Source organism: Acomys minous, assembly GCF_964271855.1.
Source record: "Acomys minous genome assembly, chromosome: 2".
In the NCBI taxonomy this organism is placed as follows: Eukaryota; Metazoa; Chordata; class Mammalia; order Rodentia; family Muridae; genus Acomys; species Acomys minous.
Genome location: NC_140484.1, coordinates 89,337,440 through 89,358,571, shown reverse-complemented (window position 1 = coordinate 89,358,571; position 21,132 = coordinate 89,337,440). Strand labels below are relative to the sequence as shown.

At 45.6% G+C, this 21,132-nt stretch overlaps 1 protein-coding gene across 2 annotated transcripts in view; it reads right to left on the bottom strand.

Moving 5' to 3' along the window:
* PRMT3 (protein arginine methyltransferase 3) overlaps positions 1-21,132 on the bottom strand; it is an 85,800-nt gene that overhangs the window by 16,875 nt on the left and 47,793 nt on the right. The window contains exons 12-14 of one of the 2 annotated variants that reach the window (XM_084771973.1): positions 16,937-17,124; positions 15,097-15,183; positions 1,825-2,158 (exon numbers count right to left, since the gene is read on the bottom strand). In XM_084771973.1, coding sequence (XP_084628099.1) covers positions 2,069-2,158; positions 15,097-15,183; positions 16,937-17,124 — 365 coding nt within the window. In that variant the 3' untranslated portion in view covers positions 1,825-2,068. Of the gene's footprint in view, positions 1-1,824; positions 2,159-15,096; positions 15,184-16,936; positions 17,125-21,132 lie in introns of those variants that run through there. The other variant, XM_084771972.1, reaches the window with a different exon arrangement.

Genomic DNA, 21,132 nt, shown 5'->3' with positions numbered 1-21,132 from the left:
AGAAAGGCTTTAGATGGGGAACTGCATAAAGCATTTTCCCAGCCTGGGCCAGCAGACAACTGCGCGCTGTGAGGTTTCTCAGCAACACAGCAGGCTTCTTAGGTGAACGACACACTGGGCTGCTGGGCACACACCGGACGGACATCCATGCTGCTTCCGTCACCCTCATCACTGTCTGCACCTGGCCTCCATAGGTCACTTTGTCACTAAAATATACTCTAGCAGAGGCTTCCTAGGACAAATGCTCTTTCTTTTGAGTTGATTTTTGGTTTTATGAAAATATATATAATATTTTTTGCAAATTTATTCTTGTGAGCTTTTGGTTATGGTTTGAGAAAGGATGTTTCTAGGTCTTGGGCTGGCCATGAATTCAGTATACAGCCCAGGTTTTGAAGCATATGCCACTTCAATTTAATTCTTTCCTTTTTTAATATTTATTATGCCTGCATGTACACCTGCATGCCAGAAGAGGGCATCAAATCACATTATAGATGGTTGTGAGCCACCATGAAGTTACTGGGAATTGAACTCAGGACCTCTGGAAGAACAGTCAGTGCTCTTAACCTCTGAGCCACCTTTCCAGCCCTTCAGTTTAATTCTTAAAAGACTTTGTTGGGAAGAGTTTAGGGTTGGTTCATTCTTTTTTAGTATTATACAAGGGTCAATAAGTTATTTGTTGGAGTGCCTTTTATTTCTTCCTATCTTTTCTTTTCTTTTCTTTTTTTAATAAGCAAGGCTCTGTAGCCCAGGCTAGCCTGGTACTCACAATACTCCTGCTTCACCCTCCCAAGCGCCAGGATTTTCTTTCTGGGTTCTATTACCGCACTGAGATGTCTACCTGCTGCCTGTAGGCACAGTCTCCATGTCCCACCAAGCCCCACTGAACGTTTTGAAAATTCTGCTTTGGGTTGTGAATATTTTTGAGAAAGGGTCTAGGGTTTCTTCTTCCCTTTTAATTGGGACAGACTTCATATAACATGAAAGCTACCTATTTACATAAGTGTAGACTCCTGTTCCTCACTGCAGTCAGAGTCGAGTAGAATCTCCACTCTAGAACCCCTCTTTTCTCTGCACAAACCATGCCTACACTTGCCTGCTGGGAACTACCCACATGGAAGGATTCACACAGCACGACATGCTGTCTCTGGCTTCCTCCCCTAAGCACAGTGCCTGTGGGCTTGATCTGCACTTTTCTGGAGCAGGGGTGGGGGTGGGGGTTGTTTTGAGACCTGGTTTCTCTGTGTAGCCTTGGCTGTCCTGGACTCGCTTTGTAGATCAGGCTGGCCTCGAACTCACAGCTATCTGCCTGCCTCTGCCTCTCTGAGTGTTGGGATTACAGCCGTGCACCACCTTACCCGCTTTATCGTTTCTTCATTTTTTGAGCCAGAGTCCCCTGTATTTCAGGATAGCCTTGAACTCCTGATCCTCTGAGAGTACAGCATCACCTCTGGCTTTCTGCATTGTTTTCCTGACTGTTACTCATTCTCCCCGCATTTTAGTTACTGAGAGTAATTGCTGTTAATAAAGCGTGTTTGTCAGGGTTATTTCATCGTAACAATAGAGAATGGTGGTGAGGACGTGTCTTGCCCTTGTCCTTGTATCTTCTGAGTTATTTTCTCTTGGTGTGAAGCCCAGCGCACAGATCCTTTCAACACTGCCATATGCAGATCTGCTTTAAACTTGTACTCTATTGAGCTTTAGAATGCCTGGTTCTTTTTCACATTGGGTATCTTACTTTTTAAATGCTTCAAATCTTTTCCTCCTCAACATGCCAAGTCTAATTAATTTAATGTCTATTTGGACTAACTAGTTCCTGTGGCAGGTAGAGCTGATTTTATCCCTATTTCACCCGGCTCTTGGCTCATGCTGTCTATCATTTTAAATCAATGGACTGCCTTAAATTATGTTCTATATATTGAATTTAAAAAAAAAAAAACCTGTCAGTAGAAATAATTTTAGGCATCTAACAGCAATCTTCTAGAAATATTTTTTAATTTATTTCGGATATGCCCCGAGGAACTCACAACTCAATATCATCCTAAAGCACTGCTAGGCATCAGATCCCCAGTCATTCAGGGCTGTGAGGCTGGCTGCAGTTCTGACAGTTCTCTGGGGCTCTGCTCCGTCCTGTTCTTGGTATCAGTCTCTCAGGAGTCCACTGTAAAGACAAGTAGCCCTTTTATTTGCTAAGACAAGCGGGCAACAGGAAGCTGCTCAGCTACTTCCTAAGGTGACAGTGCCTCTCTCCATCACCCTTGCTTTCTTCCCCGCCTCTCTGTGACAGGGTCTCACATACCCTCGGCTTGCCTTGGACTCACTATGTAGCAGGGCTGACTTTGGATTTTTGATTCTTCTGTCTCCACCGCCCAAGCACTGAGATCACAGCCTGGGTATACAGGATGGACCCAGGCCTCCTTGTATGCTATCCAGGCACTCTAACCGAGCCACATCCCTAGCCAGTCTGTTTGGGTTTTCTTCTTGTGAGACTTGGATAGACGTGTGTGTGTGTGTGTGTGTGTGTGTGTGTTTGTGTGTGTGTGCAAGTGCGCGCGCGTGCACCCTTTTTGTGTTATTCTCAGATTGGGGGTCTTCTGCATAAGTCTCTGCACAAGAAGCAGATTCTTCATCGTGTTGCTTTTCCCTACTTGAGGCCTCTGTCTGAACCCCATCTCTACACTAACTCCTCACTGGTGACTGTCTCTGCCTACACAGCCTTCCCTCACCACCAGGTAGACTGTGATCCACCACTGACTGTCGCTACTCCATGCATGAGCACTCACCGTGCTCAGAGTCTGCTGGCTCAGCTGTAGATAGAGCAGAGACCCCTCCTTCTGTGCCCAGCTGTCCCCTGAGCTGCCTAAGCTCCAGCACTTGGAAATGCTGACTAACTCTGTGGTTATGATGCTATGAGGTAGCACAGCCTGGTGTGCTCAGGGCCAATGGCAGTTTCACTCTGGCTCACTGACTGTGACCTAGCTGTCACTGATAAACTGAGGTATGCTCAGGTCCTCCCAGCACTTGGGAAGAAACCAGGCTTTGATTTTCATATAACCTTATATCTTTATATTTAAAACGATTATCAATGCGAATTAATTCATAGAAGCAATCCGACATCTAGACCAAAGAATCGTAGCACACAGTCACCACAGCAAACATCATGCATGCAGTATTGCCAAAGTCTTGCATAAGGACAATGACATGGCTGTGTCAGCCATGAGTGGTATTCTTTATGAGCCTATTATCAATTTCCATTCTAGAATATGATGCTGTTGCCTCTCCTGGGGGAACATCTTGGGGACAGGAGGTACATTTTCCTTTGTGGCACAAGAACAAGTATACAGCGTCAGTATTCAGCACATGCTGTTTGAATGAAAGTGCCCTGAAAGAATGTTCTGCTTGTGCCTGCCTTTAGTCTCACAGCTCACTGCTTCTCTAGGCTTCTGTTTCCTTCTCCTCCCTCCTACATCATCAGGTTCTCATGACTGTTAGATTTTTCATGGTACTCTTCAATGTTGTCCAAACACTATCCATGCAAGGGCCCCACATTCCATGCCCAGCTCCTCAAATGGTAGAAAATACGATGAGTGGTAGGAAATACTGTATCCAACAATATAACTGACAGAGTAGAAAGCTGAGCCTAAAACCAACACAAACCAGGTATCATGGCTCCTGCCTACCCAGGAGGCTGAGGCAAGGGGACTGCATGAGGCCAGCCTGGACTACACAGCCAGACTCTGGACCATCATCATCTCCAACAACCCAAAGCGTTACAGAAAGGAAGTAGATGTGACTGTTGTAGATGCTTACAAACAGAAACTACCAAAAATATTCAAACAGATAGACAAAGACTGACATTCCCTCCTCTTTCCCCTCCTGTCTGTCTGTCTGTCTGTCTGTCTGTCTTACTAGGTAGACCAGGCTAGCCTTGAACTCAGAGAGATACATCTGCCTCTGCCTCCTGAGATTAAAGGTGCATACCACCATTCTAGATTTAGAATTTTCTTTACATACATTTGCCTAGGAAGATTAGTTTCCATTGTACTAAGGGCAAATTATTTACCATTTAATCAGGATGGAAGAGCAAATACCATCTATGAGGCAACAAAGACCTAAATCCCTATACGCAAACTGATATGTTAAAAATGAAATAAACCTCAACAATTCTTTCTTTGAAAATAGACTATGAGCTGCATAAGACGGCACAGAATAAACTCAGCACTCAGAGGGTTGAGGCAGGAGGATTGTGACTTCAAAATTAGTCTTCTTAGTGAACTTGGGGCTAGCGTGGACAATATAGCGAGACCCCATCTGAAGACCAGCAAATGTAGCCCAGCAGGAAGGTGTAAGGAAATACCATGTGCAAGGCACAGTAGAGCCTGTGTGCATGTGTGCTGTCATAGTGCCTCAGAGGGGCTAAGTGCTGTCGCCGCTGCTTCTGAGATGGAAAGTTCTGAGAAAATGGACCCGAAATGGGAAAAAAACTGAAGGTCTGCCCAGTATCACAGCATCACTGTAATTCCCCTGAGAACAGAAAGATGGACTGATTCACTTCTATAAAAATAAACTACACTGTGGTTTATCTGAATTATACAACAGAAATTTAGTCTTCAATCCTTGACTCATCTTTCCATAAAGACTGATGCTCCTGTCAATGCCCACATTCACGTGAGAGTCTGGAAACATCAGGAGTAGTATAGCATTGTCGGATTTGAGGGTCAATATTCACAACAGTTTCTATCAAAAGGAACTGAATGGTAATGTTATTTTCTCGCAGGTCATCCCTCCAGGGGTAAGAGCCTCTGTCAAAGAGGAAAACATCTAGTCAGAGTCTCTTATCATCACAACCCAACAATGCCTGTAGGTGGCCTGTGACAGAGGCAGGGGAGCGGCCTTTTGACAGCATTAAGATAGAGCCTGTTACTACTGGCTATTTAATAAACACCCCACCCTTACACTGTGCTTGAGCCTGTGTGACCATCTGACACTACTGAGCCCTAGCATGACCCTGCTCCATCTAGACGACCTGACCCTGTCCCATCTGGAGTCCAAGTAACCCAGCATAGTTCTCAACAGGCTGTTTCAGAACAAATGATGCTGCGAAGCCTCTAACAGTACAGCTCTGTCTCGGGCTCTGTAGCCAGGGGTGCCAGTTCTTCAGTCTGCAAATCTGACTTTGAGAAGAACTCTACCTTGATTCCATTGACAAGTCACTCTCAGCTCCAGAGCAACCTGCTTTGTGGACTTCTGCACTTTCTGATGATGCATAAACAGTGATTTAAATGCTGTGGGCTATTCCTCCCAACATTGTAGTAAAAAAACCACACATGATAAAGCTAACACGATGTAGGAAACATACCTAACCTTTGAAAAATTAAGATTTGCTCGTCACAGTGTTTCAGGAGAAAATGTGCACGCGGAGATGAAGTGAGTGGCTTGAACAGTGGAACTGCAGAATAAGTGAGGGGCTTGCGCAGTGCACAGTACGGGGTACTGGAGGGTTAGGGTCACAGGTGAGCACCGTTCTCCTGGCTCCTTCTCAAGACTTCAAGACCACAAGCAAGCACAGTTTAGTAAGATGCTCTGATGGAGAAGCATGTGAGATATAAGGAATCAACTACACTCGGTAGCTCCTGTTCCTGGGGACTCTGCTACTTGAATGTGCAGTTGGTCAACCTGTTGCATAACTGCACATGGTGTTGCCTTAATAGACTTGTCAGTAAGAACCTTTCAGAACGCAAAAACCTTAGGAAGCAACATACATTAAAAACACACCTGTCAATAGCAATATTTACAATCTAGGTCAAACAGTGTCGACATCATTTGAGAAACACTTTCAAAAGTATCTTTCCATAAAATGGCTATGATTTAACTCATGAATTGGGACCAGAAGGGACACAGCCTCACTTGGCAGGCTACACAAAAGCACTTTCACAGGTCAAAGGGCACATATCAACATCTAAGCATCAGATCCTTGCCTCTCTCAGTCTGTTCTCCCATTTTCATCACAGAATGCTGCAGTCCGTCCTTCATGCTTTGCCTGAGGAACCTGTCTCTGAAACTTTATACCTTCCAATTCTGTGGCTTATGCTGCCCTTCCTTCTTCCCCAGTACCGATTTCGTCCTCATGGTTTCATCTCTAGTTAGTTCCTGGGTATGTTCACTAGCCTATCACCTCACTTCTAAACTGCCCATGTCAATCATGGTCTTGGCTATGCTAATGGGCTAGCCGACCCACCAGCTGCCTGCACACACTCTGGTCCCTTTAGCTCCATACTCCAGCAAAGCGCCATATTCCAAGTGCCACTCCGACCACATCACGTGGCTGATAGAGCATTTTAATCACTTCTAATTGCATTAAGAGGAAAGCACAATGCAGCAGATGATCTGGAAGGCCCTCCACCATGTAAACGCAAGGTCTACACATTCTAGCCAAGCTAGACTGCTTTCCTAAAAGTTAGCACATTACCTGTACATATTAGTGGGGTGGAACAGAAGCTATTTCCATACATGTGTACAACATACACTGATCAAATAGACCCACTCTCTGACTGTGGACTTCTCCCCCACTACCTTTTCACCAAGTCCCCTGATGTTAAAAAGCATGTTAACTTAGCCTGAAACTCAACTTTCTCCTGGGTGTTCCCTCTGTTCTGAAGTGAACGTTACACTTGTGAGACTCTGCATGCTGTGTCCACATGTATTTTCTTCATTGCTATGCTCTCATCACATTTACTTACCCTAAGTTCTGTTAAGTGCGGTTTGGGCCAACAAGAAGGCTGCAATAAATATTCTTACCATGCATAGGAATGCACGTGCACTGTGACCTATGAGCCTTTCATGCCTTGAGGAGGTTGATGAGTTTATAGAAACAGGCCTTTCTGGGCTGGTGAGACGGCTCAATGGGTATAGGTGCCTTTGGTCAAGACTGATGACCTGAGCCCAATCCCCAGAAGCCTCATGGTGGAAAAGAATCGGCTTTTTTTTTTTATAAAAAAGCTGTTCTCTGACCTCTCGTGAGACTAGATAAATGTGATTTTAAAAACAAACAAAAACCAAATGAAAACCCAAATAGCTTTCTCCTCTGCCTTTGATTTGTCATCCATGTTTCTCAGAATGCTGCTGGGCACAGCATAAGGGACACTGAGAACACACTCTGCTATAAAAACCTAACACAAATATTATTATAGAACCTTCTAGCATCTAGCACCCAGCACCAACTAGTATTTGGCAAGATACTTCTACACATTCTTTTCCCTTCTCGTGCGAGGGTCTCACGGCATGTGTCTCTAAACAGAACACGCTGGTAATGACAGTGCCCGTATCACAGTCTACCAAATTCTCAGCAGTTCTTTGGTGCTACCTAATATCCATGCCGTAAGCTCCATACCTGACTCGCTGGTAATGGCTGTGAACATAGAACTACTCCAATGCTCAGCTTACTACATACCCCAATGCTTCCAGCTCTCAGCACAGGTCAGTAGCCTGTAGTGACTCTGGGGAGCAAATGAGGGGGACGCAGAAGGAGCAGAGAACAGGCGCAGGCTCGATCTAGATGGATGGCATGGTCATCCTGACGAGGAGACCTAACACCAGCTGCAGAGGAGTCCGTGAGAGCCACTCTCCCCCACAACATAAACTTTCCTTAAGGCATCCTATTACAACATCTGCCAGCTGTCTCACTGAAGTCTATGACGCAAGTTCAAGACAAATCGGACTATTTCTAAGCAGCACAGATGTGTTTTAATAATTAGTTTGTTTCACTGATTAGCTCTGCCAAGGTCAAAACTAGGTCAGCCTATACCACGGAGTGCCAAGTGCTGATTTACTACCAGGGAATGAGTTTGGAATTAGCGGGTTACCACCGTCAGATTTGTCAAACGCCCTGAAAGAAGATTTGAAGAACAATCACAAAGAAACGGGCTCCTTCCTTATGTCATTAGAAAAATAGAAAGCTTGATTAAAAATAAAACAAAATAAAGAACTCTGACTACGGAATCACTGAGGTTTGATTGCACACATTTTAAAGTTTTGTTCTCATAGCAGTGCCATTTGCCTTAGAAGGCTGAACAGCTTGAAGGCCTGTCTTGACTCAGCACCAAGGTCAAAACTTGTGCTCTTAAAACAAGCTTCCAGCCACTTATCATCAGGCACACCATGGAGAGGACAGAACGGAACTAAGAAGTAACGTTGAGTTTTGGCTCTGCTTCATGTTCTTTCATTTACTTTTAACTTTAAAACTGAAACCCTAGACCTTTCACTCTGCCTAGCCACACCGACCCATCAGCTTTCATTAAGATGGCAGCTGAGGAGAGTCCAGTGCAAGATTTCCTCCAGGCAGCCTCCCCCACGTGCTGAGCCCGAGCCTCGGGGGCCACAGCCCTGTGAAGCCCTCAGCACCGCTTTGAGAAGTGGGAAAAGAACAAGTCACTTGTGGTGGGAAGCAGAGGCCGATACCAGTAATGATGACCTTGAACTTTAACCAAGAAACAAGAATGTTTTTGCTTGGACAGTTAATGAAACAAAACACATATTAAAAGGGCAACCTCTTCAGAAAATGAATTTACATGGCATATTATATATGTCTGAAATAAACTAATAGGCAAGCCAGGAAGTAATCTTGGATGCTAAGTCTAAACTGTTTCTAGAGAGGAGTGTTTCCATATGCACAGAAACAGACCAACACTGGCTTGGGAGCTGAGGAAAGATACTGTGGACACTGGGAGACAGCAGCCCAGGCCTCGGTCTCTTGGGAAATCTGGAGAAGCCCAGAGGCAGAGCCTGTGTGTCTTCTGTAAACAAGTCCTCACTGCCCCGTGAGGCACAGGGTGAAGCTGTGCAGTTCCAGCAGTACTCAGACCCCCAGGACTGTCCGTTACCACGATTCACTGCCACCAGCGGGAGGCCTTCACCAATCTACTTTCCATGTTCCACAAGCTCTTCCAAGACAGGAGTTAGTAACAGACCTTTATTTGGGTCTTTAGAGACTGTTTATTAAGTAGCCAGGACAGAGGGCGGCTGGGTGTGGTCACACACTCCTGTACTTCTGGTACTTGAGAAGGCGATACAGGGCAACTGCAAGCTCGTGGTCCACGTGGGCCTAAGTGACTAAGTGAGAGTGAGAAACAAGCAGTGCTTAGGCTTCAGGGAGCAATTTGAAGCTCACCACTTACCCTGCCTACCAACTCCACAACAGTCCAGTCCTGAGAGGGACTTTTCTCTCACTCTACAGTCAGGGTAGTGGTCCTCTTACAGAGCAAACTGTGAACCTGGCCATATCCTATTTTATAATAATTACCATAATTTTTTTTCACTTAAATTTTTTGAGAGGCTGTGTCCACGCTTAGTGTTCTGACTGTGAACATCTGAGTGATTAGTAGCTTAACAGTCCCTGAAAACAAAAAACAAAAAACAAAACCAAGCCTGAGATGACCACCTGGACAGCTCTCAGGGCTGGGAGTTGGGAGGAGACTAGAAGAACCATGGGCCCCAGGCAGAACTGAACCCAAAACAAATTTCAAGGGGCTCCTCAGACTAGCCCAGGAGAGGAGCGGTCCTGAGACGACCATCAGTCCAATGCTGTGCAGGCCATGCCAGATGACCCCTGTCCAGTGCCACAGTGCATGAATGGGACAGAGCACTCCTGAGATGACCCCAGACCCTCTGAGACCCTGGGCACCACTAAGAGGAGCAAATAAGTGGTAAACAAATGGAAGAGAAACAGAAACAGAAGGATGTGGGCACAATGAAGAGAGGCAGAGCTGGAGACTTGAGGGTAGTGAGGACATTCTGATATGAGTAGTTGGTGATGCCACCTGGGACCATGGTGGGGTCCTGGCCTGTGCTGCCACCAGGGGCCAGATTTGGGTCCATTGCCCTATAGCAGCCAGGGGTCTATTATCTATCAGGCGGACATCCCTGAGCTAGGCTGCTGTCCAGGGACATGTTGATGTCTGAGGGCTGGGCAGAACTGGCCCTACCCCTTACCTGACATCATGGGAGAGCCAGCCCTGGAGTTGAGAGGAAAGCTAACCCCACCCCTAGCCAGCTGCAGTGCTCAGGAAAGCAGGCCCCCAGAGATACCCTCCTCTCCCTTTTGCCCTCACCACCTGCAGCAGGTGGAAGACGGGGCCCAGGAGTCATAAGAGCAGAAAGAGCTGTCCCTGCCCATCACCAGCTGCAGCACTTGGGGAAAGTGGGTCCTGCACCTCCCCTGGGCAGCACAGTACAGATGCCCCTGGTGGCAGTCCTGGGGTCATGAATGTAAGAAAGCTGGCCCCGTCACATGTCTGCTGTGCAGTGACATAGGCGAGGGAGAAATGCCCTCATCCACAGCCACCTATGACAGACCAGAGAGATGTCCCTGCCCCTCACCTACTGCAGCAATTGGGAGAGTGGGTCCTGCACCTTGCCTGGGCAGCATAGCAGAGCTGGCTCTGGATATGGAGGTGGCAGGTGAGCTTGCCCCGAGGTCATGAGCACAGGAGAGCTGGCCCTGCCTCGTTTGGTGTGTATTGGCATCATCTAGGGAGACATCTCCTCCCTTTTTTTTGCCCTTGCCACCTGCTATGGGTAGGAGATATGAAGAGCTGTCCCTGCCCCTTATACTGCAGCACTCCCTGCCCCTCACCTGGACAGCACAGTAGAGATGACCCTGATGGCAGGGTCACTGGTGAGCTAGCCCTGAAGGCGTGAGCGTGGGAGAGCTGATTCTGCAACTTGTCTGCTGTGCAGCAGCGTGGGTGAGGAGAGATGCCCTTCCCTACCCTCACCCCATGCTGCCTATTGCAGGCAGGAGAGCTGTCCTTACTCTCCTTACCTGCTGCAGGAATCAAGAGAGCAGGACCTGAACCTCACCTAGGCAGCAGAGCAGAGCTAGCTCTGGATGTGGGCATTGCAGGTTAGCCAGCCTGAGGCCGTAAGAACAGGACAGCCATCCCTGCCTCACTGTGCAGTGGTTCAGACAAGGGAGAGAGGCCATCTTCCCCTCCCTTGTCCCTCACCACCTAGGCAAGTGAGAGAGCTGGCCCTGAGGTCATGAGAGTGGGAGAACTAGCCCTGCCCTCACCTTCTGCAGCACTTGGGAGAGCAGGCCCTGCACCTTGCCTGGGTAGCAGGGAAGAGCTGGCCCTGGTTGCAGGGTTTGCTAGTGAGCTGGCCCGGAGGGTGTAAGAGTGGGAGAGCCAGCAGGCTGATCAATGCAGATACCTCTTCAGGCCCAGATGCAGAGCTTTGAATTGGCCCACCCCAATATCTACCCCATTTATGAACTGCTGGGGTGCATAAAGAGGCCAATACTCCAGATCCAAACCTACAGAAGCTCCATGACACAGGGTGACATCAGGATACTGGAGAGGAGTCCCCGTTAGGTGCCAGTATTGATAGAGTAGCAAAAGCCAGAGGCCTCATACCAGACTAATGAGTCCTTGCCAAAAACATCTGCAAGCAAAGATGTGTGGACAAAAGAGTGCACTGTGGGATAGACCAGAACACACCACAGCTTCCACAAGATGTTTTCTTCCTGTTGGGAGGTGTGGTTGCAAGGGTGGAGGGCAGGTATGAGGGGAGGGGAAGTGAGTCAGATTGGGGTGCATGATGTGAAATTCACAAAGAATCAATAAAAAAAAAAAGTTTAAAAAAAATGTTTTTATGTATGTGCATGTGTGGGGTATTTGCACATGTGTATGTCAGGTGTGAGTGGGTGCCCAAAGATGCCAGAAAAGGGTGTTGGATCTCCTGGAATTGGAGTTACAGGTAGTCTGCAGGAGTTTTAAGTACTCTTAACCATGTAGCCACTTTTCTAGTCAGTTAATAATTGTATGAAGTATGAAATCAAATAGGAAAACTCATAATTATAAGAAGAAAAGCAAGAGAAACATAGTGCTGATTCAGAGAGGTCTAAATATAGACTTTAAAAATGATTGTAAATGTGGTTAAAGGAGAGCTAGAGAGAGAGATGGCTTGATGATTAAGAACATTTGAATACTCTTCCAGAGGTCCTGAGTTCAAGTCCCAACAACCACATGGTGGCTGTATTGGGATCTGATGTCCTCTTCTGGTGTGCATGAGGCAGAGCACTCACACATATATAAATATATTATACACATAAATAAATCTTTTTTAAAAAAATGCAATTAAGGAGACAAAACATTTTTAAAGTGGAACTTTTAAAAAAAAATGTTTTTTGTTTGTTTGAGGCAGACCTCATACCAGGCTAAGCTGGTTTCAATCTTGCTGTAAAACCCCTGCCTCAGTCTCCTAAGTGCTGGGATTAGCAGCACATGGCACCATGCCCTGCTGATATGCTTTCTCTACTGGTGAGGGGTTTACAGAAACTGCACTGTAATTGCGCCTGGCACAGTAAGAAATCATACAGTTACACAAGTAACATTACAGACAAACTAGAAAACACAAATGGGACTGGAGAGGTGCTCAGCAGAAACCACACTTGCTGGATAAGCATGAGATCTAAGGTGAGGCCCTAGCACCATGAAGAAACCTACTCACGGCTTTGTACCTTTTTCAGTAGCACTGGGGAGTGAGGCAACCTAGCTTAGAGTTTGAGTTTCTGCTTTAGTTGTCTCAAGGCAACAGGGAGGCAGGTGACTGAGGAAGACACTTAATGTCCTTCTCTGGCAATCACACAGACACCCCCATCATACAAAGAGAATAAAAAAGAAACACACACACACACAAACAACAAAAACGTAGAATTCACAAGGTGAAACTATTTTAGCTTTTTAGCCAACAAACTCTAGTAAACTAAATTGGCTTCGAAATGTCCATGCTGTATGTGTATGTTTGGGCAAAGAAAAGGTGTCCACTCATGGAAGATTCTACCCACCTCGAGAAGCCCTATCAGCCCGCAGCACACATGCTGTGGAAATTAAATCCAAAGGATGTTCTTCTTATTTTGAAAAACTCATTTTCTCTAGTTTTTTAATTAGGCCACAAATTTGGAATCTCATTAGGAGAAAAGGGATTGTGCATATTATTTAAACACGCTTAATTCCTTAGAAACTGTCCACCTTGTCACTATGTATTTCAGAACAAGAAAGGCATTTAGCTTTTCGGAAGCTTATACTTCTCAATTCAAATCTACAGACATTGTTCCCTTTACTTAAAAATAACAAGAAACAAGCTCCTGCTCTTGTCCCGAGGCTGCTCCTCAGCCCCCCACCTATACCATCACTAACTCTGCTGGTCACCAGCACTGCCCATCATTAGGTCTGTCACCAGCTCATTGGCTCTGCCTGTTACTGAGTCTGCCTGTCATTGGCACTGCCCATCACTAGCTCTGCCCATCATCAGCTCAGCCCATCACCAGCACTGTCTGTCACTGGATCTGCCCATCACTGGCACTGCCCATCACAGGCACTGCCCATCACTAGCTCTGCCCATCATGGGCACTGCCCGTCATCAGCTCAGGCGATCACCGGCTCTGCCTATCTCTGGCTCTGCCTATCACCAGCACCACCCATCACGACAAATTCTACTCAGACACCCATCCTCTGAACTATGTCTGTGCTGGATTATTTTTCATGAGCACAGGGACTGATCTATCTATTCAGAAGCAGCCTCAGAGACCATTTATACAATAGCTCCAGGCTGAAGAGAGGTGGAACAGACCCAAAGAGGTGAGGCAGGCTTCAGATGACAAAGCTTGTTAGGAGCATTGGGTGGAAGTATCCTACTCATGTCAGGCTCCTGGTCAAGCGAGCATGTTATGAAGGAACGGGTTTGTTGGAAATGCCAGTGCTTAACCAGAGGTCTCAGTCCTCTCCAAGAGACAGAATTTTAAAACTCAAAAGTTTGTTTGCTTGTTTGTTTGTTTTTAAAGGACCTTCTTATTATTATGTATGGACAAGTCAGGGGACAATTTTCCTATTCTCCCCTTTCACTGTTATGTACATCCTGAAGATTGAACCTTTCACCATATGAGCCATCTCTCTAGCCCAGGACTTACTTTGTATTTGCTGCAAGGGAGCGATGCATGGCCTACTTCTTCAGCTAAATCTATCTCCATCTCTGTATGGACCACACATAGATTCTCCCCTCAACAGCTGCTAGACTAACTGGCTTACCATGTCTAGAATGCAACACATTTCACACTTCTCAGATGCATGCACAGTCTGGCTGCCTGCACACCTCTACCGTCATATTTGTTAAGGCTTCTTCACGTTCTTTTGATGACTTGGACAATCCCACTAACAAGGATTTTAGGGGTCAGGGAAAAGGAAGATCATTTTGTGCATGTGAAACATGACAGCAGTTCCTATTCCTCGTCCTATGCAACATCCTAGACCAAGCCAAGCTAATGAGTATGACAACTGAGTGACAGAGTGCTCATTGCACATGTGCTCAAGGACTGTCTCACTCTTCCTATCATCATGGGAAGATGCACGGTATCATAAAATCATCATCTTAGAAAATTCTCAGAGGCATTAACATTCAGCACTACATAGGAATATCTGCCTCTCAGTTGAAACTTCTCAAAATTCCCTGACAGCTTAACACGGGCTTAACATGGCCTGGACTCCTCCACACAAGCATGCCGTCCATACAGAGACAGAACTAGGCGACACAGTAAGACTTCACCTTGATAAGCAGACAAATCTTTATCCCAGGCCAAATGTGTATTTGGATCTGCCTATCATTTCAAAGGCCGTGTCTTTTTTCCTGTGCCAGGGTGAGCCCTTAAGCACATCTAAATTGGGTGTGGGGACCTACCAGGAGGCACAGGGTAAGAATTTTTGTTTTTGAAAGTAAGTCAAATGTTCTCCACTGAGTATAATGGAAAGAAAAAAAAAATCAAAGCTGCCCTCAGCTGTCTACCAACTAGACTAACTGGAAAAGACAGGGCTGTCCTTCGCCTCCTGTGGGCTGAGGCAGCCGGCACTCTCCACCACACCCAGCTGCAGGGACTTTCCTGAGGTCTACTCATCTATTAAGCAGAGCTGTGCAGTGATAGCAAAGGCAAAGCCAGACTGTCAATGGCAATAGCTGTTTTCATTTATCACAGCCTGGTAATTAATTCATTACCCTGCCAATCAACTGCACTGCCAGCAAGACCCATGGAAGTGGGAAGGGGCAGCTTACCGTGCACATGGCTGTCTTTGTGGTCCTCAGGGTAAAATCTGAAGAAAACTCCAAGTCTGAGATCGACGTGGTGTGGCAATCTATATGCTTCCCATCAGAAAGGAGAAAGAAAAAGATCAGTGACAGGAATAGCAAAGCCTGGCTAATGCAAGACACCTGCAAACCAGTGTTTCCTGGGTACTAATCGCACACAAATCTGAGGATTCTTCCCAAGCTAACGGAGTATTAACAGTAGGTGAATGTTTCTTTAAATCAAGTTGGTGTTTTCTACTTTGACTTCCTGTAAGCACTAATATCTACGAACTCACACTCTGATCTGTCACTAGATTTGCTGACACACTGAAGACTTCCACATTTAAACCCCAGTGTTCTGTGCTTGAGCCAGGATCACCTTGCACACCACCCACCCCTGTGAGGTTTTAGGTTATGACATTTATCTCCCGAGAAGAAATGGTAACTTGAAAACACATGCTGGTGAATGTACTTAAAGTTGTCTGTTAGATAAAAGGAAAAGCCACAATAATTCAAATCAAGCAGCAGAACTGAGGATTCATCTTGGAAATAAACAGCGCATTTCTTTCTTTGTCCTATGCTCTGGCTCCAGCTCTCCAAGTCACTTAGGAAACGGGTGGCAAGTGATAGGATTGAGAGCCACAGTCTGGGACACTACCCTCTTTAAGACAGTTGAAGAAATGGTTTAAAGAAAGTTACAGTGTGGGGGCTTTTAAGTGCAGGACAAATGGGTGGAAAAGCAAATGCTGCTGAAAAGGCAAGCTGGATAGCAATCTCAGGGCATGCACTAAAGACTTCAGATTTTTGGTCCTAGACCAGCTACACATCAACTATTCACAGTAGTTTTAGCATCAAGCAGAGGGCACCAGAGAAGAGAGCCCGGCACGCCCTCCCTCTATGCTCCTCCTGCTCTGCAGAACAGCCATGGTGGCTGTAACTGTTCTCCACTTGGACTCGTAACAGCTCCACATGGCTCTCTGCAGCAGGGCACCAGGGCACCCAGAGGCTGGTTGAGGAAGGAGACACTGCCAGAAACCCACAGCTGAAATCTTCACACACTCCATTACGTGTGACTCCTCACTGCCAAGCTATGGAGAGCCCATGTAAAATCACAGTCACAGTAAATTCATAGGTTAACTTGCACAGAAGGACATAACAAGGCTACTTCAACAAGCTGCCATGCAGTGTCAGGTAAGTTCATGGTAATTAATCTAACGAGGCTGGAATAAATCCGAGTAATGAGTTCAACTGTGGAGTGTAAGATGGGAGTAACGACGCCAGGCTGTGGTGAGGCAGGTGCCAGCACTGCAGATGCAGGCCTCCAGCCTTCAGGAGCCCAGACGACATGTAAGGGATCCAGCCAGCTCCAGGACTTGGATCTGAAGGCTGAGAAATGAAGTAAAGAGAAGTGATTCTAAGCAATGTTGGCCTAGAAACAAGTTTGACCCTGTTTTAGACTAAATTAAAATCAGAGGAGCCCCACGTGGAAAGTCAGCAGGCCGACATCCTCTACTGCGACCCCATGTCCTTGCATTCAGGCAACTGTGGACTCCAAAATGTTACATTTTTTTTCCCACCTGAACTGAACAGGTGCAGATGTCCAGCCTCTCAAATGCCCTAAACAGTAGTCTACCACTTGAACAGCACTCACTGTGCAATAAGTGAAGTAAGTGAAAATCTAAAGTGTATGCAAGGATGCATGCACGCAAGCCACATACAGACACTTCCTCATTTTGCAGAAGGCTTTTCTGCACATCTACGGGTTGCGGCATGTGCAGGAGCCCTACCATGAAGCCCCACAGACACAGACGGAACGCCACACACCTACCTTGATACCGCAAGGGTCTGAAATGAGAGTCTTATGATCTACAACTTCCACAACAGCTTCTGGAATAACTGCTTTCTTCATGCAGGACATGTTGAAGCCATAGACGTCATCCCAGAAGGCAATTCTATCAGCGTGCTTGCTCATGTCACTCACAGCCACAAGGCTGATGGTGCAAATGTCAGGGTAGACTAGAATAAAGGAAATGCCAATATCTATAGCATTGTTTAATATATATATATTATATTATATATATTACATATATATAAATATAGTTTAAATGGCTAACTGTACATGCCAAACCTATCTGCATGGACTACTAGCAAGGAGAGATCAATGAAAACAGAGACAACTGAGTTACCCGGTGCCTATAATCAAGTCATAAAGTCAGCATCCCAAACATGGGCCCCTATTTAAATTACTAAAACAACCTTGAACTTTTAATAGTATACAAGTACTAAAACTTAAAATATGACAGCTTAAAAACAGCCTTCTAAATTGTTATTTCATATATTCCCCTAAAGTACACAGAAAGAGACAAACTATCTGGAAAAGTATGTAGCACCACAGGGGAAAATCACACTGGAGTTTTATGGGCAGGTTGAGGAGCCACTCACACTACACTTTAATATAAAATGATCATTAAGTATGTGCCAGTCTAAATTAAAGACTGTGGATTCAAACTCCTACCCCCAAGAAACTTGTATTTATCTATTTATGGATAGACAGGATCTCAGGTAGCTCAGACTGGCCTCAAAAGAGAAAGCACAGGGTATTGTGGATCACCCAGCAAGATCAACAAATTCCACGGCAGGGGAAGCAGGCTCTTCCATGTAAGAATGGAAACCAGCTCTAGAGAAAGAGTGCTCTAGCAGAGTCAGAGTGTGCATCCATCATCATTAAGGAATCACACTTGTATCCTAACGAACAGGCAGAGACACAGGCTCGAAAGGGCTTCTGTAAAGCGCTGTAGAGAACTGGGCTTTGTTATAAGAATGGTAACTCATTTTACCTAGGGTAGCACTGGGATCAGACTTTGGTTTTAGAACAACCACTTGAAGTGCTATGTAAAGAATGATTGAGAAGAAAATAGACAGGTTCAGAAACATGTAATGATTCGGGTGGCGAAATCCAGGCTGGGGTATGGCATGAAGAGGAAATGGAACTGGAGGACAGTTGGGAAGTGGCACTCAGGAATGTCTGGCTGAGATGAGGAGGCGTCAGGAACAGTGCTTGGCTTTAGCAGGTGAACAGACTGTCAACTGTAAAAGGGCGTCACATGGGCAGACCCAGGAGGAAATGAGTGTGTTGCTTTGGGCACCGATGAGGAGATGAAATATAAGATGTGGAATTACCTGGGTCTAAGATACAAAACTGAAGACCCTGAGCAGGCAAATAGAAGCATACAGCGATGCCTGTGAGACCCAGCACCAGATGTGTCACTGGGGTCAGAACTTAAGGCACAAGAGAAGCAGCAAAGAGGCCTGAGTAAGAAGCAGAGAAGGAAGAGAGCCAAGAGGGAGGGCACTGAAGGAGCAGCAGGAATGGTCTGGAAGAACTAGAAGATACGCTGTGGGATAATAAAGGTCTTTATGCCAAAACAGCACACAGCTTCTCTTTCTTGTGAGAACATGGAAATTAACCTTTCCTGTGCATAGCTCAAGGATCAACTTCTAGGGAATTCATGAATCAAAAAAAAAAAAAAAAGAAAGAAAGAAAGGAAAAAAAAATCAGTTTGCCCTCTACCTCATCCTTAGAAACTATATTATTCAAAGACAATAGCTCTAAGTTATCTTTAAAATAAAGGTAAGATCTGCATCAAAGCAGGACGCAGGCCCTAACGCTGCCTCACAGTCCAGCTTCTGCAATCACTCCCCAGAGGCCATGCACATGGCTGTGCTGCTACCTGGGGCCCAGGGCTCAGGGCCATCCTCTCAGGGCCAGCTCTCTGGCTGGCTCCATCTGAGGAATGTAAATTCCTTAAAGAAACTACTTTACTCCTGGGATGCTGAGGAACAACAGACCAGCCATGGGCACTTCAGTTAGTCTGAGCTGCATCCTTAACGTGCGAACAATGAAGACAAAAACGGATCTTGAGGCAGCATGGATACCTGGCTAGCTTCTCATGCCTTCTATGGGCCTTTGCGCCACAGTTGCAGCTTTCTGCATTATGGCCCGAGGACCACAATAAGGCACAGTCAGGTCAGCAAAGATCTTTTGTAAAGTCACCACTTTAGGTTTTGGAAGCCATTTGTGGTTTTGTTTTTGTTGTTGAAATGACCACTTTCTGTCATTATTATGAAAGCAGAGAGAATGGCTGTGCTCAATAGAACCATGTCCACAAGACAGGCAGTGTGGGTCAGCCCCAGAAATCCTGCCAGAGGAAAAAAGGGAAGATGGTGAAGGTGCGATTGACCCAGGTTGTTGTTGGCTGTGGCTGTTAGGAGTACCACTGCTCCTATAGTTCATGGGAACTAAACATACTGAAGCACTATACATGACATGCATAGTCACATGATTTAATGTAGTTCACAGGGCTCTACCTCAGAGCTTGATTAAAAGCCCTCACTGAGGTTTTGGGCTTTGTTTTGAAATGCCATCATTGGGTTTGGCAAACCACAGCATCAATCCAGTCTGCTGCATGGGTCGTAAACATACTGCACTAGCATGCTTACCTATCATGGACAGACAGCTGCACTGCGCTACAGTGCCAGAGCTAGAGAGAGGGCAGGAATGTGGCCTGTCCCTCTGAAAATACAACCTGGACTTCTACCAAAAGCTGCCAATCTGTCTCTCCATCAAGCTGTGTAGTATGCTAGGGACACCATGGAGAACAAAGATGGCACCTTCATAACAGACTGCAAGCTATGAGTAGAGAAAAAAAATCAAGAGCAGATTTTTTTTTTCGTTTTTCAAGTGTTGAGGCACAACTTCAAGCTAACTATGATTCAAAAGTATAAAAATTCTTGTTTTTTATTTTGGAACTTAGAAATGATTTTTTTTTCATTTTTCAGAAAGACATGAATATTCATAAAGATTTGTAACGGGTGCTGGAGGTCAATGGGGTTCAGTATGCACCTTAGCACAGCTGCCTAAATCTTGGGCCACCTGCCAGAACCCCACTAGCCCTTTACCTTCACATTCTCACACATTTGTCACATCCTTTTTTTTTTTTTTGGTCAGATAGAAGCTATAATTGAGTAATTATGCCTGCCTGTAGGTGAAATTGGCCAAGTGCTGATTGGATAAAAGCAGCCAGTTACCAGGCCATTTATAAACCCATGGCTTTGACATCTGTGTCCTTCTCGATTCACTGCCCAGAATTCATCTGTCACTGGAACGGCTCATGAGGTGAGCAGACCAAGATGGGAACTCCTTTATCCCTAGGGAAGGCCTCACAGACTTCCGGGCCCTAAAGGATGAGATGGAGGCCTACGAGAACACAGCTCTCAGGAAACATGAGCACACAGGAGTCAAATCTCTGTAACACCTGCCAATTTATAGTGAAAGAGTAACTCAGAAACTAATATTCATTTGGGAACTGGGCCTATTCCTCCATACTACTTTATAAACAGTGATCAGCTCCATTGCTTTACATAGACTCAATATGCAGTTGGTATATGCTTTGAAATACTATGTACTGAAAAAAGCAAATAATATTATTAGGATATTTATAAAGGGAAAAAAAAACCTTTTTACCAAAATAACAAATGTGGTGTTAAGTTGTGAAGATCAAGAGGATAGTTAAGTATAGAAACAGTATGGGGAAACCTTTAAGCCCTGAAACTTCTTGTGTGATGTCGTGTGTGTGTGTGTGTGTGTGTGTGTGTGTGTGTGTGTGTGTGTGTGTGTGTATGAGACACTGAATGTGCTAGATGAAGGTGTCATGTTCAAACCCATTTCACCACTGTTTAAGGCACAATTCTGTTCTTGTTTCCAGCAAGAACACATGAAACTTAATACATATTGTAAAAACTTCATACCAAGAGCCTCTGTCTAGACTTTGAGATAATTTTCTACAGCTGGCCTATAATCTCCACTGTACTAGAAAGGAGACTCAGGGTAGGGAGGTAAGTAACGCCAAAAGGAGCAGTCCTCATAGCTAAGAAGAGGGCCAGCCAGCCAGCCATGCAAGCCTTGAGGTCTGCCCCAGACACTAGGCACTGCCCACTGCATGCCAGCCCACTGCCTTGTTCTTC